Here is a 24,175-nt window from a genome sequence, read left to right on the forward strand (position 1 = left end):
ATATAAGCAGTAGTTACCACCTCTTTTAAGAACTAACTAATATGATTATATGCGATAGGCTCTAATCTAACCTTGTTCTTGAAAAAAAAAATTCTTTCTCTACTAATTGAAAACGTTTTTGAAGTTATGGATGTGATGACATTAACTTTAGCAACCGTTAAATGTACCTTAACTATGCTTTGCTCATATGTAATCTAGCACACTTTTAATACATTGGCTTAGATGCGGGGTATGGAGGAAAGACTTTTATAATTTAATCTACTTAACTAGTACCTCTTACTTTCCTTGGTGACTTTTTCACTGCTCTTGGTTACTGGAGAATTACTTGATTTTGTTAAAGAAACGAGAGAACAATGGTGTGAAAAAACAAAAGTGGATTAGTAATCCCAAAAGGTGAGATGCTCAACAATTATTGTAAAACAAAGTGATATTAATCAGTTCTTGAAATAAAAGAACTTGAAAAGGCAAAGTATCGAGTACTCCTTTGAGACAAATGGGTGGCAAGTGCAATGTCATTTGAAAAGGAATGATCCTTGTACGGGTACTAAGTGCTAATGTACAGGAAGGTAAGGGAGAATCAACTGGAACAATAATCAAGTCCGACTAAAGTACCTCGTATTCGAATGTCAATACACTTGCACTTGAGCACCTAGATTACATGTGAGATCAAACTAATTATAAAATGTTGCTTGAGTATAATAGCTCTATTGCGTTCATAGTTTGCTAACCTAACGAAAACATTTTCATGACTAACTTATGATTTCTCAAATAAAAATATTTTAGTCTATTGTCATACTTATTACTTTAGTTTCATTTGAGGTTGGGTGGTTAACTAATGTCTTTTTTTACGATACACTTGGTTTAATAATCTCATTTACTCGAGGTCGACCAAAGACTAAGTGTGGGGGAATTTGATTAGCTCATTTTATTACATACTTTTACCTGTATAATTTAGTTATTTAAATATATTTTACATTTGTGTATGGGTTTTTAGTATAACTTTTATCATTGTGTACTCATTCTCTTTACCTCTTATTTTTATTAGCTATTAAGCTTAATTAGTGCTTTATTTTATGATAGGTGTTCGGTTTGGAAAAGTAAGTACGTGCCCAAATAGTAAGCAATCAAAATAATAAACATTAAGAAGAAGATATTGAAGTCCACATACTAGCACTCCTATGTGAACTCACAATTGAGAATAAAAAGAAAATGTTGCTCCTAATTTATATCAAAAGAGAATCAACTGGAGGAAAGCCCACTTGATGTTTGGACACTAATGATATCCACGCTACATCAAGAAAGCAAAATGGAGTCTTTTCTTCTTTGTTCAACCACCTCTATTTCACGTTCTTGGGTTGTACTCATGGCATTGGCTATAGTTGCTAAGTGACTACTCATATCCTTCATAAACCCCGTGAATCCAGTAGCCATCTGATCTACAGAAGTTAAATCTATAAATTGAGAAGATCTTCTTTTCTCATTGCCTTTTGGAATCTTTTCTTTTTTCATTTTCTTAGCAGGAGGAGGTTGTGATGAAGTATCATTTACAGCTGAATAGGGGGATTGAGATATATCAATGCTATCATCATCACTGTTATCATCATTAAGGTTAACAGTCTCCTTTTCAAGGTTGGTGATAGAATCTTCTGGCAACTCAGATGCAAGGCCGTTTGCTCTGTCAATACCGTAGATATCATCTAACTTGTCAAGATAAGGGAAAGGAGTTTTCCATAATCCTCCAGCTTTAGGATGAGTCTAAAAAATTAATTATGTACATTAGTAAAAACTAAACTATAAACTTTTAAATATAATATTTAGTTTAATCAATTGTTTACCTTGCAGAAGTCATCATAAGCTTGTCTCTCACATTTTATCATTTTAGTTTGATCATCCCATTGAAAACCTGATGTTTTGTTCAACATTTCAAAGACAACTGCATACTTGTCTTTGAACCACTTGGATTTTGATTCAATATGGGGAACAGCTTTCAGACCACAACCAGGAAATTTGGTATTTAACATTAGCTCCAACTGATTAAGGTAACCATTCTTAAAACCTCCTTCTCCTTTCCATTGTTGGTCACCACTCAATTCCAACAAACAATCAATCAAAGCTTCTTCTTCCTCTTTTATCCAGAATCGCTTATTCTTTCCCCTTCCACCAATCAAACCTTGATTAGTTGCATCCAACCTAAACAATATTAAAAGAAAATATACATAACTAAACAAAATGATAATTAAATAAGTATATGATGAAAAAGAATTTATTATAAAATTAATAACATAATGGAACAATATCATTTCTTGAAGTCCTATAATTCAACATTATTAAATATCAAGAACATCAAACAAAAACCAATCATTCTAAGAATTACAAAGAAAAATAAAACAACAAACACCATGTCTGTCTATCTAGGCTAATCTAGCTCTCCATGAGTTAAACAAAGTTTGTGCTAAGTTGTTCCTAAATGTAGTCCAAGTATTTGATGATTGAACTTGAGTGATATAATCAACTTCATCATCACTTTCATCACTATCGAAACTGTCACTTTCGGAACTGTCCTCGACAACCTCAAGATCTGTGGGCATGCATTTTCGAATCAAATTATGTAATAAAGCACATGCACTAACTATACGACCTTGGGTGCAAATAGGAAAAAAGGAAGGACTTCTTAGAATTCCCTATCTTCCTTTTAACAAGCCAAAACTTCTCTCAATTACATTTCTTGCTTTTGAATGTTTCATATTGAAGTACTCCTCTGCACGTATTGGTTGTCGATACCCCCATTCTTTCAAGTGATAGCGATGTCCTCGATAAGGTGCAAGAAATCCCTCACAATTAGTGTAGCCAGCATCTACTAAATAGTAACAACCTTGAAATACAAAAAAAAAAAGGATTTTATTACTAACGTTAATATAGTTAGTTGAGGAGATAATTATTAAATAATAATATTATTCTTATAATTTTTACCTTGAGGCACTTTTAAACCATTAGGTCTCAATATTGCATCTCGTAGAACACGACCATCATGTGCAGAACCTTCCCAACCAGGCAAGACAAACACAAATTCCATATTTGGTGTGCATACACCTAAGACATTCATTGCAAGGTTACCTTTTCTTGTTCGATATCGTCCCCTCTCCTCATTTGCTACATGGACTCTAACAAATGTACCATCGAGGGCTCCTAAACAATTCTACAATAGACAATTTTTAGAGGATCATATACTTATATGCCCAACAATGTTATTTATTAAAAAATTAAAAAGTATTTTTTTATTATAAAATGTACCTTGAAATCTTTCCATCTGTTGTTTTCGCAATCCTCTGGCATTGGGGTAGGTTTTTTGTATAATTGATGATGTAACTTTAGAACGGCAAGGAGACAAAGATTGAATTGTCTACTAACACTTTCTCCACTTCTAAGGAAATACCTTGCTAGTGACCTATTTTTTTTATGATGGGCCAACGTATACAAGAACATTGCAACTATCTCTTCTAAGCTCATATTTCGAGTAGCTCGTAATCCACCAATATCCCTAACCATCTCACAAAGTACACTAAATGTGCGACTATTCATTCGCAATTCACTCCTACAAGCAACATCACTATCCCTGATCAATGCATTCAAATTATCTAATCTACGACGTTTTTTTTATCAATATTTAGGTGCATTCTACGTAGATTTACAGCTATACTACGTAGCACTAGATACATGATAATTGCAATGTTAATAATAACCAATAATGTTACAAGTAGCTCCCTTTGTCTCCTCCTCCTCAAGAAGGATCCACATTCCTCCATTATTTCTGTACTTCATCACATAAATACATAATTATAAGTAGTTGTAAGTATTAACTTTAATGAATTAACGAGGATAAGAATAAATCTAAAATTCTACAAGACTAATAGTCATATATTACTAAATCATCTACTTAGAATTGCCACATAATATATATGCACTTATTATTCTGTCAAAAAAAACATAACATTATTATCACCAACAAATAATATAGAGCACTTATTATTCTGTCAAAAAAAAACATAACACTATATATTATCACCAACAAATAATATATAACTACTATTCTGTAAAAAAAAAATAACACCAAAATTTAAGAACCTAACACACAAGAATTGCAGTATACTATGGAGTGATCCACACAAACCTTCTTCAGATAGAAGCTCATGATTCTAGCAGGAGAATTGATGAGCATACAAAAAATACAGAACAAGATGCTGAAGGGTTAAAGGAAAATTTTTCGACAAAAACATGCACACAACACACTATGACAAAATTAATGAGCGAATTACTTGGCCCTTCAGCTAGCAAATCACGTAGTATAGCTATTCTACAAAAGACAAACAAAGGAAGTAATTTACCCACAAGCAAACTAAGAACTAAAAGACAAAAGAAAAAAATTGCGGTAGAAGAAAGTTTAGAAAAATAATGGAGTATCTGGCTTCGGTAGGCAGCAGTATCACAGGGAAGAAGGGAGTGTTTTTTATTTTTGTGCAACAAGATTTATTATCTTAAATAATTTGATACCTAGGGTTGGTATGAGCCAAACCCACCTCCCCCCATGGGTTTCTAAACCCCATACCTCATGGGTTTAAGGTATTGGTTTTAAAATCAAAATTTTACTAACCAAACACTAGGTATGGGTTTAGCGCATTCTAACCCCATACCTCATACCTATATTTTGTGAACCAAACACGCCCTCATTACCTGGGCTTAAGTTCACGTAAAGCGAAAGAAGAAAAAGGGTGTGATTGTTTTGAGCTGGGAAATACGCAGAGAAGAAAGAATAGGAAATGTTCCTATTTGCACCTCCACACCAAATGCAGTAATGAAGTTTTTATGAATTGGGAATATCAGATTTTTATTTTCTTTCCTCTCTTGAAGTAATTTCCCTAATTATGTAAATTGGGGGTTTGTGGAATTAGGAATAAAGAGGGAAGAAGCAACGCAGAAAAAGGGGGCGAAAAGCGAGAGATTTCGCACAACAGACACGACACACTCCCTAAATAGTTTTAGGTTTAGTTTTTAATTCAGTCTTAGTTTTTCTATCTGTCGGTGACAGCGGCGGAATTACACTTTGTCTGGTTTGGTTCTGTTCTTTGTTGCTCATTTCAATTACAAAAACTCTGGTATTTTTGTTCCTTTGTTTTAATTGATTTTGTTCTAGTTTTGCTGATTTTCATATTCAATTATTTCATCGATTTATCTAATCTAGTAGTGGTTACATTTTCTTATTATTGTTGGTTTTATTTCACAATTTTTCACTCTAAACTGATCTTTGCATTCTCGCATACAAGTTTACTATTACTCTTAATTTATTACTTTTTAATCTTAGTGAGTTGATCAAGTATACGCATGTGGTAATGGGTTTTGCTAGTTTCCAATTCATTGATGATTCTTGCCTAGTTGTATATGATGCTCATAAAGATTTTGTCTTTTATGTTTATGTGTCTTTAGTTAACCATTCTTTTAGAATTGGAATGGCAGAAGAGTTAGAGCTTAGAATTAGCTCTGTTTTCATTAAAAAACTGTTATTAGTTTAGTAGTTTGCTCTTGTCAATTTATGTTATTTTGTTTTCCATTCTGGTTTATTGTTTAATTGCCAGTAGTAAATTTTAAATATAATTTGTTAAGTTCATATAATTAAGTGAGTAATACAATTTTATATCGACATCGTTGTGGATTTGACCCATATTTGCTAGTTGTGCTATATCGTACACCGTACACTTGCGGTACTAGTTTTTATTCGTACATCGGTTGGACTTTTAATATCGATTGAACTTGTCGGAACCATCGATACCATCAAAATTCAAAAGGAGTGTTTATATTTGTCTACAAAAGTGTATTTGAAAGTTGTTAAGTTTACTGTAAAATTGTTATCAAAGGTTCGACAATACATTTGGCTGATATTCAAAATTTCAATTTCAAATTATTCATTATAGAATGTCTTCATTTGCATGTTGATTATAATGGTCATGCTGAAAGTTATTTTGCATAAAACAACATACCATCTGGTCAACAAAGAGAGATTCTCAAGTAATAAAAAAAAAATAGGATTTTAATGAGTTTGTTTGTGCAAGGCAAATTCCTATTTTGATAACTAAAAGTTTATGATAAAGCTTTAAGTAATTTTCATTCTCATAAGGTTCATGAATTATCTACATGTGTTAGCTTAGCTTTGTATATATATTGACTGTAGATACAATTGCTTTGTAGGCTTACCTGTTTCAAAGCTATAGGAAGTGAAAGTATGACCTTGACTAGAGTTTTTCTGCTATAGATTTGTGCATTACTAAGAAATTTACTGTTCTGAGAAAGCTTGATGGAAGTATATGTAACAAATTATACTCCTAGTACACAACATACACTAATTAACTTCATGTTTATATATTTGCTCATCTATCTTTACCATTTCCAATCATTTAGAAGTATATATATGTAGAGTTATCTTAGATTTTGCCATCAACTTGGTTTGTTTTTCTTAACGATGTATGCTAGATTGCTGCTAAACTTTAAATTTTAACATTGTTGTTCATATATCTAGTATCAGTACTTTGAATTGAGGAGTTGAGGGTTTTGCATGCATCTCCAATTTCCAAGATTGTTTCATAAGACGAGTTTTTTTTGGAAGAGCTACTACAGTTCAATTTAAAACAATTTTATTCAGTTTTATACAGTTAGTTAAAAACAGTTTGATTTCGTTATGGTAAAAACGATTTTACTCAGTTTGATTCAGTTCAGTTAAAAACAATTTGAAACAGTTTTCAGTTAAATTCTTATCATTTTCATTTCAGTCCAGTTCAGTTTAACCGGTTTTTCATGTAGTTAATTTAGTTTGTTTTCAGTTGAGTTTCAGTTCAGTTAATTGCAGTTTGCTTTAATCTAATTGACTTGTCGGTTTTTAGTTTTTCAGTCTTGGGTCAATTCAGTACAGTTTATTTAGTTTAGTTGGTTATCAATTTGCAGTTTAACCATCGATTTTCAACCAAAATGATAGCACTACTCACGTTCTAGAGATTGATTTGTTATTACTAGAAAAATTTATGCTAAAATATACTATTTTAACCATTTATATTGGTACTAGAATGTACTCCCTTTGTATTCTTAAATTTGTCTGTTTTGGTTTTCCATGTTTGCCAATATACACTTTTGACCTTAAATGACTTCCATTACATATTTGTAAAAATTATAACGACTGAATATTAATAAAATATTTTTTCACGCGAATCAAACAAGACACCACATGACCACATTTTTTCCAATATATTGAAAATGATTTAAAAGATTTATTCTCAAGTCCTAATGTTTGAACTCAACCCGACCTACAAGTCCTCGATCAGTATCAATCGATTGAGCTACAAGTTTGTTATAATGTGCTTGAGTCTAGCTCGGCAATTTGGAGCTTGACAAGTTTCAAGTGAGTTGAACATTTTTCAATTAAGTCAAGTTGTCCAATTAGCATCCTCAGCTAATATCAATATGAGAAATAAAGTACTACCCACCTAGCTTGGAGTTTCATCACTTTGAAGACAGGTTGTCAGTTAGCTGGAGTTAGTAGCTATGGATTCTCCACGTAACTTAGAACAAAGGAATAAGACGTTAGTTGAAAAAAGACACAAAAGAAAAGACAAATATTGTAGAACAAAAGCCAAAAAGCAAAAGCATAACTAAGGAAACCGCGAATTTGCAGAAAGTCCTAATAATTGTCTTTTCCTCTTTCTCAAAGTAGTTGTTTTGTTAGATCGGTACACATAAGTATCCTTTTGGACTGGAACCTTACATAGTTCATTTCGACCTAACTACACAAACAAGAGCCTTTGAAAATAGGGGATGGTAAGAAAATCCTACTCCCAAAATATCTTTAGTGGAGTTTGATTCCCACAATCTTGAAATCATGAAATGTAAACTTTACCACTAGACTAATTAGTACTTGGTTTCTCAAATTATTACGTATATTAATGTGATGAACTAAGAAAAAGTTTTTAAACTTCTTATTCTTACAAGGAACTACTATAAAAGAGGTACGACAAATTATTCAGGAGTCTGGATCCTTTAGAGTTTTACTATAAGATAAAGTTGTATGTGAACCATATATTTTGAAATCAAGGGGTCATATTGGTAGGAAGGAAAATTAAGGGGTGGATTTTTCATCCATATGAGTCACGAAGGCTGTACAAAGAAGGGAAGGGGGGAATCAAACATGTGACCTATCATTCACAACACCTCAATCTTAACCACTAGGCCAAGACATCCTTAGTAAATATAGGGAATTTTGGGAAGATAATATATGAACCATTGATTTTTTATTCAATGGTTAATATTGCTCAAAACTCTACTTTTTAGAGTTATTATAGAACTCTAGAGGATCCAAACACAATTCTTCAGATGCAAGAACTCTTTGCTCAATTTGTTTTGCAACACAACTAGATCATCAGTAAGCTAAGGTGTTAAAAAATTTGGATGCAATTTAACTATGGTTTTTGATGACAGCATAAAAAATATCATTTCGCTATTTAGTAATTAGTTTATCTCGATTCGAGCCGCATAAGATATCAACAACAGAAAAAACAACCAATGAATTGCAAAAAAAAAAAAAAAAAAAAAAAAAAAAAAAAGTGGAATAGGTTAAGAATTTTAAAATTTCAAAATAAAATATAATTCAACAAGATTCTATTTGGGAATAAAAAAATGATAAATACTTGTAAAATATTTTAGGGTTGTAATTGCTTGATTTTATTCATGATTAGCATCAAGAATATATATTACAAAAGTCTCTCTAGATTAGGAAACATATCCCTAAATATATTCAATATCCTAACACCCCCCCCCCCCTCTCATGTTGGAGCATGCGAATCTAGAATGCCTAACTTGGAAAGAAGAATATCAAATTATTGTTTTACCAAGGGCCTTTGTAAATATATCAGCCAACTGAGTAGTGGTAGGAACATAGGAAGGAGAGATAAGTCCTTCTGTAGTTGCATCACAAACAAAGTGGCAATCGACTTGAATATGCTTCGTTCGCTCATGAAAGACAAGATTCTTAGCAATATGCATAACATATTGACTATCACAAAACAAAAGGATTGCTTCAGGATGATCAACTCCTAAACTAAGCAAGAGACCCTTAAGCCATTTCTATTCGCAGGTAACAACAACCATGAACCAATATCCGGCTTCAGCCGAGGAACGAGAAACAATGGGTTACTTTTTGGTCTTCCAAGAAATAAGAGAATTACCTAGGAAGACTAGTCAACCAGTAAGAGAATGGCGAGTAACTGGACAAGCTGCCCAATCGGAGTCACACCGACCTTGAAGAGTGAGCTCACTATCGGAACGTAAAAGAATGCCATAATGCTCAACACGAGGAGCCTGCATAAACCGGGACAATATATGAACAGAATAAGCTAAGTCAAGACGAGTGACGACCAAGCAAATAAGACGGCCAATGAGATGACTGTAAACTTCCAGCTCATCAAGTAAAGCGCCGGTCGCAAGACCTAGTTTGTGATTTTGCTCGACTGGAAAACCACATGGTTTGGCACCCAATAATCTTGTTTCAGTCACTATATTTAGAGTATACTTGCGTTGGCATAGAAACAAACAAGAAGAACCTCAATGCCAAGAAAGTATTTCAAAAAAACCCAGATCCTTCTAACGAAAACAATCATTCAAATATGCTTTGAAAGTAGCTAAGGCAGCGGAATCATTACCAACAATAATGAGTTTGTCAACATACACAAGCACATTTATCTAAATAGAGCCACGAGTGAAGGTGAAAAGAGAGTAATCAGAATAAGATTGAAGAAAGTCATAATTCTTCAAAGTTGTAACCAGTTTGGCAAACCAGCATCGAGGAGCTTGCTTTAGGCCATAGAGAAACTTACGCAACCTGCACACCATATTAGTATGGGGAGCCACAAACCCCAGAGACAGCTTCATATAAACCTCCTCCTCAAGATCCCTATGAAATAAAGCATTGTAAACATCCATTTGATGGAGTTCCCAATTTTTGGAAGCAGCTATATCTAGAAAAGCACCAACTATCACCATCTTTGCAACCGGGACAAAAGTTTCATTATAATCAATACCTTCCTATTAATGATCCCAAAGAACAACTAAACGAGTCTTTGACGCTCAAGAGTACCATCCAAAGAGAATTTGTTCTTATATACCCACTAAGCACCCAAATCCCGTTTTCTAGGAGGTAAGAATTCCATAGTCCAAGTATGGTTTTCCTCCAAGGCTTTGATCTCAGCTTGGATAGATTTTCACCATCTTGGATCTTGAACAACTTATTTATAAGAACTATGTTCTTTACTAGAAGTAACAAGTGCAAGAAATTTCGGCATTTCACAGAAAACCTATCACAATTTACATAGTGAGCTATAGGGTAAGAAGTACATGAGGGTTAGAAGGAAGTGGAGGAAACGGGGGATGTACCTTTTGTAAGAACAGTGTGAGTACAAAGTCCCACAAAAGAACAGAGGGATTTTAAGTGCACAAGCCACGCCTAAGAACAATGGGATCGTCATTGCTGGAGTAGAATTGCTGGCAGGAGGCCTAACGAGAGAAGACGCACAAGTGCCGCTAGAGATAGGCCTAATAGGGGATAGGGGTTCACTAGCTAGAGAAGAAGCGTTGGCAATGAGCCCAGTTTGAGATGGCACCTGGGTGCTATTAGAGGGAACCGGGTCAGGACCCAAGTCAACGGGCCCAGTAGGTTGGGCTATTTGTACCAATTTAGTAATAAAAGAAGGCACACAAATGGTTTCAGAGTCCATAAAATCATCAAAGTTATTCTACGCAGCAGCAGGTAAAGGCTGAAAGGGGTACTGTGCAGCAAGCAGAGAAGGTCAATAGTGCACAACAAGTGAGAGTGGGAGAGATTGATTGGTTAGTGGTTCCCACTAAGAAAGGCAAAGAACATCAACCAGTTGTTAGTGTCCCTTGAACTGTGGTGCATATTGTGGATGAAGGAGGATACAGCTCCTTCCATATCACTCCAACATGATTATTAGTGCCTGGAATGTGAGAGGGTTGAATAGCCCCTCAACCATAGTTGAAGTTAAGAAGTTTTAAAGTCATAATAAAGTGAACTTCTGTGGTATCTTAGAAACAAAAGTGAAGCTTGATAATAAAGTTAGAATTAGAAAGAAATTTAGAGGGAGATGGATGTGGGATGAAAATTATGACTACTCTAATAGGGGTAGAATCTGGGTGTGTTGGGATTCTGATGTTGTGGCTTGGCAAACTATCAAGAAGGCTGACCAGTTCATTCATGGTGAGCTAACTAACAAGGCTAATGGTAGTGTTCCACTCATTACTTTTGTCTATGGGCTACATACTGTGGAAACTAGAAAGTCTTTATGGGTGCATTTGCTTAGATTTAATCAAGCAATCACAAGTGAATGGTGTGTTATAGGTGATTTTAATGCAATGCTCAATGAGGAGGATAGGTTTCAAGGTAGACTAGTTTCTACTTATGAGACTCAGGACTTCATATATTGTTTAGATGTTAGTGATCTATCTGAGCTAAGGAGTAATGGGCATTTTTATTCTTGGACTAATAAGAGTTAGGGTGATGCAAGGGTGATGAGTAGAATTGACAGATGCTTAGTTAATTCTCATTGGTTGGGTACATCTGCAGGGGGTGCTGTAGACTATCTTAACCCTGGTATCTCAGATCATAGTTCTCTTCTCTTGAAATGTTCTCCCTCTATTACTCATATAGGAAGGCCATTTAAATTTTTTAACTATATGGCAGATCATGATGATTTTGAACAAATTGTTGCTGAATCTTGGATTGATGGTACTAGGAAAAGGGCTCTGCAGCAGATTTGGGACAACCTAAAAACCATCAAAAGGAGCCTTAAAGGAATTCATAAGTAATGTTTTGCTAACCTAGAGGCTAGAAATTGCTCAAATCAGGGAGCAATTGGATGTCATTCAAAACAGCATTGCTACTAATAGAAGTGAAGATCTTAGCTTTTTGTGCAAGAAGCTGAATGTGTAAGCCAATTGAAGAAGTTCTTGACCATTGAAGAAAGTGCCTACAGGCAAAAATCTAGAATTCAATGGCTCAATCTGGGTAACAGCAATAGCCATTTATTCTTTCAAGCTATGAAAGAAAGATATGCTCGAAATAATATTGATGTTCTTTATAATGAGCAAGGCGTTAAGCTCACTACTGCCACTGACATTCAAGCAAAGGTTATTCAATTCTACACTGGTTTACTGGGGACTGCTACTCAGGTTCTTCCAGGGGTGGATATTGCTCTTGTGAGAGCAGGGGCTCAAGTGCAGCAAACTGATGTTCACAACCTGATCCAACCAGTCACGCATGAGGAGATTGAGTTGGCTCTTCACAGCATTGATGATCTTAAAGCTCCAGGGATTGATGGTTTTAACAGCTTGTAAGAGAAGTTGGCATATCATCAAGTGGAAGGTTTATGAGGCTATGCAATACCTGATTTCAATTTCCACCCTAGATGTGAAAAAGTGGGTGTTACTCATCTTATGTTTGCAGATGATCTCTTGATGTTTACTAGAGCTGATGCAAATTCTATTCATCTCATGTGTGGAGCTTTTAATTTCAAAAGTTCTCTCAAGCCTCAAGGTTGGAAGCAAATTTAGACAAGAGCAATGTCTACTTTGTTGGGGTGCATCGTGATGATATAAGCAACCTTCAACAAAACTTGCACATGCCTACTGGTTCACTTCCCTTCAAGTACTTGGGAGTACCTTTGGCATCTAGAAAATTATTCTACAATGAGTGCAAGCCCTTGCTAGCTAAAATCACTGCTAGAGTTAAAAGCTGGACTGCTAAAAAGCTTTCCTATGCAGGAAGAGCTCAACTAGTAAGCACTGTCCTTCAGAGCATCCAACTTTACTAGTGTCAGATATTCATTCTTCCTAAGAAACTCTTAAGGGAGATACAGGCTATTTGTAGATATTACTTATGGGTTGGGCTTGATACCATGTCTAGGAAAAATCCTATTGCATGGGATACACTTTGCAGGAGGAAAGCTAGTGGAGGTCTTAATTTTAAGGATCTCCTTATGTGGAACAAGGCTGCAATAGCTAAGCATTTCTGGGTTTTAGCTAACAAGAAAGATAGATTGTGGATCAGGTGGATTCATGCTTATTATATTAAGCACAATGATGTGTGGCAATGGACTATACCTCAAAGGCTATCATGGGAAATGAAGAAGATATTAACAGCCAGAGAGAGTGTTATTGATGCTAACAACCTTCAACAACATATTCACAATGGTAAAAACTCAATTAAACATCTCTACTGGCACTTGAAAGGTGATGATCCGGTTGTTCCTTGGAGAAGAATTGTTTGTAAAAGTAAAGCTAGTCCCAAAGCTTTGTTCATTACTTGGCTTATGCTAAATGGAAGACTCACTAGAAAAGATAGGTTGGCTTAGTGGGGAATTGGTGAAAACCATGAGTGTGTGATGTGTAATGGCAATATGGAAACACATGAGCACCTCTTTTTTGCTTGCAACTATAGTACAGAGGTTTGGAACCTTTGTCTGAAGCAAATTGGTGTTAACAGACCTAGACAACAGACTGCAAAAGTGGAGAGGGCTGCACATATCAGCAGGAAAACAGGAGCTACTGGCCAGCTTTATAGCATGCTATTTGTGGAATGTGTTTACCACATTTGGATACAAAGAAACAGGAAGATTTTTGAAGACAAAATTATCCCAACATCTCAACTGTTTAAAAACATAATATTTAGTGTAGCCTGTCGTTGTAATCACTCTCTTCATGAGAGATTGATGTTAAGATAGCATAAGTAAATTGAGTGTATTATTCTATGTCTCTGAGCTTGTTTAGAGTAGTTAAGGTTTCTTGTCTTAGTAGTTTTCTCCTCAAACCCTTCCTAGAAGGTGGGGGGGAGCTAACCTTACTAGGCTTGATCCCTTGTTGTGGTAGGTTGTATTCGCATTACCTTTTTTTTTTGTTATCAATAAGAATTTTGAATTGCCGAAAAAAAAATCATCAAAGTCCAAATTAATCTCACCATTAACTTCCACTATGTGATTAGGCACTATGTTTGTTGTTTTAGGGTCACAAAAAGGACAAATGTCCTCAAGAAATTTGACATCTCAGGAGACTAAAAACTCTTTGGTGTCAAGGTCAAAAATCCTCCACGCCTTTTTACCAAATGGGTAACCCACAAACACACATTTCCTGCTCCATTTGACACATTTATCACCTTTGGCACATTGGTTATGAGCAAAACACAAAGAACCACAGACACAAATAGCATCATAAGAGGGTGAGCGACCATAAAATAACTCAAAGGGGGTTTTGTTTTATAGGATAGGTGTGGAAGTATGATTTATCAAATGAGTTGCAGTAAGGACACCCTCTCCCCAAAAATAAAGAGGAAGGTTTGCTTGAAAACGCAAGGCTCTAACAACATTCAATATGTGTTGGTGTTTGTGCTCAACTTTGAGGGGTGCCTAGACAAGAGGTTTGAAAAAATATACTACTAGTAGCAAGGAAATATTCTCTTAAACAGTTAAACTCAGTCCTATTATCAATTTGCACAATTTTAATAGTTTGAGAAATAAGATTGGCGATCAATCATTGGAATAAAAGGACATAAACATACGAAACACCTCGATTTTATCAAGCAACAAATATATCCAAGCTGAGAAAGAATAATCATCCACCAAAGTCAAAAAAATATCTTGTACCACAAGAAGATGGTTATTTATAAGGACCCCACATATTACAATGGACTTTCTCAAAAATTCTAGTTAACGAGTGTCACTTATAGGAAACTTATCTCTGGATTGTTTAGCTCGAAAACAAACTTCACAAGCTTTATTTAAACTACCTTTACGAAACGAACAAGGAGGTAGTAATTTGACAATTTTCTCGAAAGGGTGTCCCATGCGGCAGTGCCAAAGATCCGAAGTAGAACCCGAACTGTCTGAAGAGAAATGATGCACTGAATCCCCCTTTGTGAAATAATACAGGCTATCCCGCCTAATCCCCGTTCTAATCTGAGCCCTCAACGGATCATGTATAACACACATATAACGGGTAAATTGGACAATAGTATTTAAATCATCATTCATTTGTGAAACAGAAATTAAATTGCAAGTTAAATGTGGCACAAAACGAACATGATGAAGAGTGATCATGGTGGATAACGGAATTGAACCAGCTTTGTTTGCAATAACAGTAGTACCATTTGGGAGTCCAACAGGGCAATCTGCAATATCAATCAAGTCAAATAATAAGCATTACCAGAAACGAGGTTTGTATCCCCGGTAACAATTATCCAAAGCTTATTATCAAACTCACCAGTGAGACGGTCATCGGAAATTTTGATATTACCAGTGAAACCTGTGAGAGCTTCCCGTTGTTCTACTGAAAAAAGAGAGGAAGTGGAGGAGCTACTACCGGTTGTAGAGGAACCAGAAGCAACAACCACGTTTGGCCACACAGAACCTCGACCACGACCAGCTTTGATGCGTTCTTTGAGCCACTCGGAACGGCCGACAATCTCCCAAAAGGTAGAGATTCCGTGCCCAGTTTTATGACATTGGAAGCAAGTAAGATGTGACTTGTCAAGTTGGTTGCGGCCCCTCCCGAAGCCAGTACAAACAGCAAAACTCAGGCTGCATCAGATGGAGGATCAGCAGGGGTGGTTGTAGCCAGACGAACGCGCTCATCTTGAATAACCACCTGATATGCGCGATCCAAAGAAGGAAGAGGACCCCGTGAGAGAATGTTAGCGCGAGTTTGTGAGTAGAAATCAGAGTAAAGGCCCATCAAAAATTGATGAAGCATCCATGAAGCCCGACGAGTTTCATGAAGAGAACCGACAAGAAGAGTAGCAAAGACACGTGATTAAAAGTTTTTGGTTATGCAACTCCTCCCATAAAGCATTTAATTTGGCATAGTATGTGGCGAAGAACATACATGGTGCGAGTCTGTTTGCATTTAGCAATGGAAGAGTAAAGTTGTTAAATCTAGGGACCATTGACAAGAGCGTAGCGAGATTTTAGAGTATCCCACAAACGTTTAGCGTCTCAGTACTTGGATCGAGTGCTTTTAACTTCCGGGCAGATTGTATTTATTAGCCATGAAACGAGCATAGCATTGATTGTGGTCCAGTCTGAAGAAGTGCAAGGAGGACTCGACCTGTAATTGTGCCATCCAAGAAAGAAAATTTTTGGCGGGCATCCAACGCATTTTGGATGTCATTTGCCCAAACATCATAGTTATCAGTATGAACTATGAAGGCGAGTGGGTGTTATGAAAACCGCTGGGCGGTCTTGAGGATTGTAACACCCAGATAATTCTCTCTTTTCTAAAATAACTTTTCAATATAAAACTTAGAGAATCATCAAAACATTATCGCTTGCGTGGTACCGTATCGGCTTATTCAGAATTTTGCAGCAGAAAATATAATAACTAACTTTAGAATTGAAATTTGATTAACAACAAAGTCAGCTTCAAAAGTCAACCAACAACGTCAACGCTAATTTAAAACCAAATTTACAATAAAGTATATAAACTAATGTACGATAAATAAGTAATAAACTACACAAGCTCTCCATTCCCGAACCAGTGATGCATCTTCTTCAAACTTGTAGATGGACAATGCACTATTGATCTAGAAAGTCTGCTCACCAAAATGGATCACCACATGATCAATAAGGCATAGCCATGATCAACATACACGCACAAACAAACGCACGTAATCAGCAAAGCCGAGTACTACATACTACATAAATTAACAGTCCTAACATGATACTAATAAATAGTAAACATGGATATATAATAACAAATAACTTGCATATAGCTTTTACTTAACTATACTTTAACAATATTATTATTACTTTAAATGGAATAGTCACTGGACCGAGTTGTCTAGCCAAACCAGCCTTCCCTTTGGCAGTCGAAATACGGGCGCGACTCCATATTCCCATGACATACAATATCAAGGAACCTTTTAAATAAAAATAGGAACGATGATCAATCTGATCCCAGAAAAAGCCATGGCACGCTCACCATGTACCCCAACTCCTATTTGTTCAATACTTTAGACGTGCACCAGTCTAAAGCTTATTACTATCCTAGTTTCGCTTTACGTGATTTACCATGTATTACTTGTTATGACACATAAGCAACACAAATAATAATACATGATCAAGCAATCAAAACCTTTATTTTTATATTAGGATTAGATAAGTGATCGCAAACTTACAACCTAAGATTATTTCCTTCTTTAATCCAACCTTCCTTATTTTTTGAACCTAGCCAACAACCAACTTACCTTTCAAAGGTATAAAAATATCAACTTCTCAAATAAGGCCCTCGGTCCTCAATAGTAGTGAAATAGTAATAAAAGGGAACAACATGATTCAATCATGATCCATACCAATATACATATTAATTCCCCCATGTGAATTAATAAAATAAAGTTCCCAACCAACATGCTTGCATCAATCTTCCATACAAACATGATATTAATCTCATAGTATAAATCTCATAAGTAACATGTTCGCACAACTGCATAAAACATGCAAAATCCAACATAATAACAATCATATATGAACTCAGCATAGTTCCTATACATGATACTACATAACTTTTCTTCTTAAAATTATGATACTTCATCAATCAACACACCTTGTGTAAACAAACTAATATGCCACTTTAAATCCATAATCAATACTCAAATAATTTCCAGCAACTTTAAAATACTTCAAACCTCCTTAAATATATGTAAAAGTCGTTTCCATCATTAAAACTTCAATTACTAATACTTCCTAGCATAGTACTACTATACTAGTTATTAAAATCTTTAAAATTCCATCAATAATATCCTTTTTAAAATTCCAGCAACATATAATCTGTTAAAATTCCCTTTAAACATGCTTAAGCATACTTAAACTTATAAGAATAATCAATTTCATAGTTTATAATATACTACTATGAATTTCCAATCTTTAACACCCTAAAAATCCATGCTTTGATGATTAAATATCCAACCTAAACATAATAAATGTATCTGAATTTTTATTTCTTCGATACATAAATTATATAATCTTAGATTCATAATCAAATAATCAAACTAACGCTTTTAAACATAATTAAACTAAAAACATATCTTAAAAACACAATCTTTAAAGAAAACTTGAGCAGGAAGCAAGGTAATCAAACCAAAATAAAGGACGAGAACAAATGTGCGCTAATCAAAGGTGGCGTGGCAGTAGTGCTTGCGGCAACACGGTGGTTGCGCGGTGGTTTGATGAGGGGAGGTTACTTGTTGAAGAAGAAATCGTTGCTTGGGAAGGAAGAAAGAAAAATCATGGGAAAGAAAGAGGGAGGAAGGACCGTCGGTTATGGAGAGTGAGGAAAGAGAAAATTATGTGTGGAAATTATGGGTTTAATGAATTTAAATTTGTTTTTTCTTGTGGGTTTAGGAAAAGGCAATTGGACTTAAATGGAGTTTAATGATGAGTAAAATTGATGTTTGATCTCCTAACACAACTTAATAGTGTTTGGGTTCCTCCAACCCATTTAGTCTCATTTGTCAAATCCAAAAAGTATTTCAAATGTTTTTTCAAATCATGCTCAAACCAAATATTTTAACTTCTTTAAATCCTTAAGATAATTTTTTTGACTTTTAAATAGTCAACCTTTTAAAGAAATAAATTATTTGAATTCCAAATTTATATATATATATATATATATATATATATATATATATTATATATATATATATAATAATATATATATATATATATATATATATATAATACACACACACACACACACACACACACACACACAAATATATTTATAAAATTCATAAATTTATGGGGGATTAGAAGGACCAACATAAAAAGGAGAAGTGGGTTCAATTTTGGTAGACGCCGGTGGTGGCTGGTCAGAATCGTCGGTCATGGATGACGACTTGCGTATGCAACCTTAAACTGATACCACGTAAAATATTTTAGCTTTGTAATTGCTTGACTTTATTAAAGATCAGTATCAAGAATATATATTACAAGAGTCTCTCTAGATTAGGAGACATATCCCTAAATATATTCAATATCCTAACAATACCAAATATAGAAAAAGTCATGTAAGATATTTAGTGTGATTAGATTTTAAAATAGAATTTTTTTGTATAATAATATCTTATATAGGGATTTATCTATACTCTTAACATATGCCTTGTGAGTTGTGATATAAGTTAGAAACCAAATAAAAGAAAGAAACGGAGCTAATGAATTAGTTTTAAAAATCATCCAATACATATATATACGGTTAGAAAAAAAAAGTTAGAGGTATGTGAAACAATTGTTCCCTAAACAATTTGTATACCAAGTTAAGTTTGATTTAGCAGAATGGAGAACTATGCAATTTATATTATACATATCACTTTTTTTTTCTAATAGGTAAGAAGAAATTCTCTGGATGCCCTCACATAGGACCTTCACCCAAAAGCCCGTTACAAGTTATAGACCCCCCCGACCCCCTCCTCCTTAAATCTCGAGCCAATATTGAGGATAGAAATTGAATCCTATAATTTGCTACGAAAGATGAAAAAGCTCACCATTTGAGCCAACCCCAATTCATATAGGGGGAAAGGTAAGTGGAATATACCACTTAGGGCATGTTCTCTTCGGCATAAAACAACGAACTGAACTGAATTGAATTGAACTGAACTGAGTTGAACTGAATTGAACAGAACTGAAATGAATAGTGATATCTGAGAGTAAAAGTATTGTCCAAAGCTGAACTGAACTGAACTGAATTGAACTGAACTGAAAATAAGTTGCGGAGAACAGACCCTTAGTACTTAGTCTACTAGCAAGGTTTGTATCTCATAACCTTAAGTTTGTGTGATCAAACCCTAGTATTTGCACTTTGGGTGTCGGATCCCCCCCCCCCCCCCAACTTTTAAAGAGTTTTGCTTGTATAGTTGAGTCGATCGGATTAGCCTGTGCAAGTTTCCGATCCAATAAAGCATTTCTCCTCACCAATTAACATAAAAGAATATATTATAAATAATGTATTGTAGACTAAATTCAACTGAATCCGTTTTTATAATCTACACGGTTTGCTTTTCACTATAAAAAAGAAAAAGTGAAAAAATAGGAGAGAGAGAGGACATAAATTATGAAAAGAGAGGAGTACGAAGTACAAAAAATAAATAAAAAAATAGAGGAGAGAGAATAATGGGATAGGTGGGGGATTTTAAGTTGATTGATCTATTTGGTAAGAGACCACAAGGGGACAAGTGCGAAACAATGATTGGGCATTTATAAGTAACAATGTAACCATTAAGAAGGAATGATGATTTTGGATGCAGGGTCGGCTTTAAAGGCGTTCTCTTCGTTATCTATCAACCATCATTTTCGCGAAGCCAATCAAGCAGTGGATTTCATGGCTCACAAGGGTTACTCGGTTCGATCTCCCCACCGTTCGTTTGAACTCAATGATTCTGGGTTTATTTCTATCATCCGTAAGGATGTGTTAAGTTAGTCTTATTCCAGGGACTAGCCTAGTTTTTCTCTCCTTATCAAAAAAAAAAAAAAAAAAAGAAAAAAAAAGAAGGAATGATACGAAAAGAAAAGTGTGTAATTAAAAAAATAATGGATAGTAGTATTTATCAACGTACACCTTCAAATGAGCAAAAAAAAAGAAAGAGCATAAAATAACCTTGTCGGAGAGAATCCTCTTACCCTTTCGCCAATCTTAGACTGTCTACCTTGATAACTCAAGTAGGGTTAACCCACAAAAGTTTTCTACCCAGGAGGAGCCTTCATTTTACTTACAAAAAGAAAAGTAACTTTCTAATATATATATATATATATATATATATATATATATATATATATATATATATATATATATATATATATATATATATATATATATATATGAAGTGAGTTCATATGAGAATGCATACTTACATGAGAAATGAGAATGCATTTTACGCGCTATAACTTTTATGAATAAGTAATGTAACTCTAATGAAAAAGTGACGTAGCTCCAAAAAAAATTGGGCTTAAAATTTTTTACGAGGGTATAACTCTAATGAACAAGTATTGTAACTCTAATTCAATCGTGTGGTTGAGATTCATTCTCATTTCTCATGTAAGGAGCATTCTCATGTGATCTTGCCCATATGTACTTGACACATTTCTCTGAAAACACTTGCCGATATATATTTTTAACCACTAATTCTAATTCGCTATAATAAGTAAGACTTATACTTCCTCCGTAAAAAAAAAATGTTACACTTTATAAATATGGTTGTAACAAATAGATCTTACACTTCATTTTTAGGCAATAATCTCTCTTTATCTCTCTCCTATCACGTGAGTCTTCTTTTATCTTTCTCTCTATCTCTCTCCTATTCAAAAATTTGCCTAGAAAAATATTTTTTGAGAAATATAACATCTATATAGTTATAGAGGAAGTAAATAGTAGTTGATATTTTAAAATTATATGGCCAAACGAATTTAAGAAAATACAACATGATTATATTTTTTAACGTATAAATCACAAAACATGGCCAAATGAAAGTGGGTGAATAGTGCAAAAGTCAAACCATGTAAAAAATTATAACTAGTTAGTATTCATAAAAACTTATAATATACTTATTATGAAAATGTGTAAATATTGCAAAAGTCAAACCATCGTCCTCTTCACCCGCTCGCGTAATTTGCAAGTGAATTGGGTGGATCGGATGACAAATGAATGAACTTCTATTTCACCGATACCTTTACAACTTTAAAAGTTAATTATTTTCAATGCTAAACACAATAACTTGTAAAAGGAACAAGAGAAACCAACATAATTTATATATATATATATAATAATCCCTTGTATTTTTCATTCTCTATATCAAATTTAGTAATTAAAAATGTATTAAGTAATTATAATAAATTAGAGATATTTTACTTACTATAATAAAATCCCGAGTTATCCATTGGAAAAAAATGGGGTAGACGAATGGATGATGGATAAGATATAGCACCACCAAATCCAAGAGAAGGCAATGGGTCCTGGACCCGACCCAGACCCGCTAGAACCTCACCCATTTATAAGGGTCTGGGTCCACAACTTTTAGATTCAATGTGTCCGGATCGGGTCTGGGTCTAGAAGAGCATGGGTCGAGTCTGTGTTTGGGTGCACATATACTAGACCCAGACCCGCCCTGCAGACCCATTTACATATTAGAAATTTTTTTTTTTTACCTGTTTTATGAGTTGTGATTTTATGAACTCTTTAGTGTTGTAACTCCATCTAAGATTTGAAACTTTGTAAGTTGTAATATTTTAATATTTTATGAGTTAATTCATAAAAATTTGTTTAGAGAATGCTTTAAGCATGAATACAATACCTATTTATATTAGGACGAAAATTTTTGGTTATCTATATTAAAAAATGTATGAACATTTAAAACTAGGAATGACCCATTTAGGACCCATGGACCCGCTAGACCCAACGGATCTGGGTCTGGGTTTGAAAAATCTAAACCCAACGGATCCGGGGCGGGTCTGGATCTGTGAAAAATAAACGGATTTGGGTCCAGATGGAGCCGCCCTATTGCCATCCCTGAATCCAATCGATCTTTCACCCGCTTCACCTATTACAAGTTTTCGTCCATTAATTTTGGGTTTTCATCGGTTTAAAATCAAAGTGGATAATCGACTATTCATTCCAAGTTGTCATTCCAACTCTCATGTGAGATGCATTCACATAATGTAAGGAAGGATCAATTGTATACATAAAATCTCTTAAAATGTGACTACACTAAAACAAGTTCGGGTCTTATCATGCATATTCCTCCTTTCTACTTCATCCGTTTCAAAATAGTTTTACCATTTGGCATTTGATCACTATTCATCAACCAACTTTGACAAGCTTTCTCTTACCATTATATACGAAAAAACATAATCAAGTGAGATCTTGTTAAATTCAAATCAGTACGAGGATTCCAAATATCAACTTTTCATAATTTTATTTATACGCAATTAGAGATATTAACGTTCAAAAAAACATCTTGGCAAACGTGAAAAAAGCAAACAGTACAACTACTAGCTTTCATATGCACGCGATGCGTGCGTTAATTTCAAAATTTGTTATTCTATTAAATACTCCATTCGTACTTTATTTATGATTAAACTTAAATATGAAAAATTCAACAGTTAGATGAATTTAGATATATTAATTTGCTAATGTAAAAAAATAAAAAGGTTGTGAGTGATTGTTAACATTAATTTTTTGTGAATGAATATTGAACAGAAAGAACAAAAATAATGAGTTGGTTTAACTGGATTAAAGAGTAATGTTCAGACTTTCCATGTGCACGTTATGTATATGCCATCTTTTTTTATAAGGTATAAATATTTTGTCCATTTAATTTTTGATTGAAGTATTTGATGCATATACCATTTTAAACTTGTTTTAAATGGCAAGTTGGAATGAGATTTTTAAATAATTTGCTTTTGTAATTTTTTTATTCCATTAATTAGATCATTAAGGGTATTTTAGTGACTTCAAAAGAGGACACCATATCTCCTCCCTTGGCTTATATAATACAGACTTGAAAATACATATTTAAAATATTTTAACAAAATTTTACATGATTATACATCCATTCTTATCTCAAGCATAAATTTACCAAATAAAGTAAAATGATAAAACATATGAATTCCAAAAAAGTAACTAGAAGGAGGTACTATATTAGCTCAAGAAAGTTGGGCCCGTATCTTATAAAGAACCCAAAATTTAGAAAAACAAAGGAGCAATATAAAGGAGTGAACTAGCCAAAAAATGGATTAGACAACATAAATAAAAGAAAGTAAAAAAAAACCATAAATATGAGCATCATACAAAATAAAGCCTCAAACTCGATTTTAGGAAAGAGATAAAGTTTAAAATTGGTGAGCTTGTGCAAATTTAGGTGCTCCCTAGAGCATTTAAAACCATGTTTTCAAGCACATTTTTTTTTACAATTATTACGTATTTTACTCGAATGATCAAAATTAAAATGTGCTAAAATTGTGAGAGAAAACACCTAATTTTAGGTGCTTTTGGGAGTCTATAGAGGCTTCGGTGAACTTTAAAATTAAATAGATTCGTAAAG

General features: G+C 34.2%; 3 protein-coding genes across 3 annotated transcripts; 1 reads left to right on the forward strand and 2 right to left on the reverse strand.

Annotated features, from left to right (window-relative positions):
- Nucleotides 1-1,293: 1,293 nt before the first annotated feature.
- On the reverse strand, nucleotides 1,294-2,208 carry LOC130589851 (uncharacterized). The gene is made up of 2 exons (XM_057391459.1): nucleotides 1,836-2,208; nucleotides 1,294-1,755 (listed from the first exon to the last, which is right to left on the reverse strand). Exons 1-2 carry the CDS (start codon nucleotides 2,019-2,021, stop codon nucleotides 1,294-1,296), a joined length of 648 nt encoding a protein of 215 aa, XP_057247442.1. The 5' UTR covers nucleotides 2,022-2,208.
- Nucleotides 2,209-2,247: 39 nt separating this feature from the next.
- Nucleotides 2,248-4,987, reverse strand: LOC109133657 (uncharacterized). The gene is made up of 3 exons (XM_048635232.1): nucleotides 3,292-4,987; nucleotides 2,971-3,196; nucleotides 2,248-2,872 (listed from the first exon to the last, which is right to left on the reverse strand). The coding sequence occupies exons 1-3, from the start codon at nucleotides 3,577-3,579 to the stop codon at nucleotides 2,682-2,684; spliced, it is 705 nt and encodes a 234-aa protein (XP_048491189.1). The 5' UTR covers nucleotides 3,580-4,987; the 3' UTR covers nucleotides 2,248-2,681.
- A 7,154-nt stretch (nucleotides 4,988-12,141) lies between these two features.
- Nucleotides 12,142-13,454, forward strand: LOC104882965 (uncharacterized). The gene is made up of 3 exons (XM_010667401.1): nucleotides 12,142-12,434; nucleotides 12,638-12,878; nucleotides 12,960-13,454. Exons 1-3 carry the CDS (start codon nucleotides 12,142-12,144, stop codon nucleotides 13,452-13,454), a joined length of 1,029 nt encoding a protein of 342 aa, XP_010665703.1.
- The last annotated feature ends 10,721 nt before the right edge of the window (nucleotides 13,455-24,175 follow it).

The sequence above is a fragment of the Beta vulgaris genome, chromosome 8 (assembly GCF_026745355.1).
Source record: "Beta vulgaris subsp. vulgaris cultivar EL10 chromosome 8, EL10.2, whole genome shotgun sequence".
NCBI classification, from domain to species: domain Eukaryota; kingdom Viridiplantae; phylum Streptophyta; class Magnoliopsida; order Caryophyllales; family Amaranthaceae; genus Beta; species Beta vulgaris.

Excerpts from the sequence above, each read along its gene's own strand:
- LOC130589851 (XM_057391459.1), bottom strand. The coding sequence starts at position 2,021 with ATGTTAAATACCAAATTTCCTGGTTGTGGTCTGAAAGCTGTTCCCCAT. Across the intron at positions 1,756-1,835 it reads CTTATGATGACTTCTGCAAG|ACTCATCCTAAAGCTGGAGG; the intron begins GTAAACAATTGA and ends TTAATTTTTTAG.
- LOC109133657 (XM_048635232.1), bottom strand. The coding sequence starts at position 3,579 with ATGAATAGTCGCACATTTAGTGTACTTTGTGAGATGGTTAGGGATATT. Across the intron at positions 3,197-3,291 it reads ACAGATGGAAAGATTTCAAG|AATTGTTTAGGAGCCCTCGA; the intron begins GTACATTTTATA and ends TGTCTATTGTAG. Across the intron at positions 2,873-2,970 it reads TGGTTTAAAAGTGCCTCAAG|GTTGTTACTATTTAGTAGAT; the intron begins GTAAAAATTATA and ends TTGTATTTCAAG.
- LOC104882965 (XM_010667401.1), top strand. The coding sequence starts at position 12,142 with ATGAAAGAAAGATATGCTCGAAATAATATTGATGTTCTTTATAATGAG. Across the intron at positions 12,435-12,637 it reads ATTGATGGTTTTAACAGCTT|GTTGGAAGCAAATTTAGACA; the intron begins GTAAGAGAAGTT and ends TCAAGCCTCAAG. Across the intron at positions 12,879-12,959 it reads ATGCAGGAAGAGCTCAACTA|GCTATTTGTAGATATTACTT; the intron begins GTAAGCACTGTC and ends AGGGAGATACAG.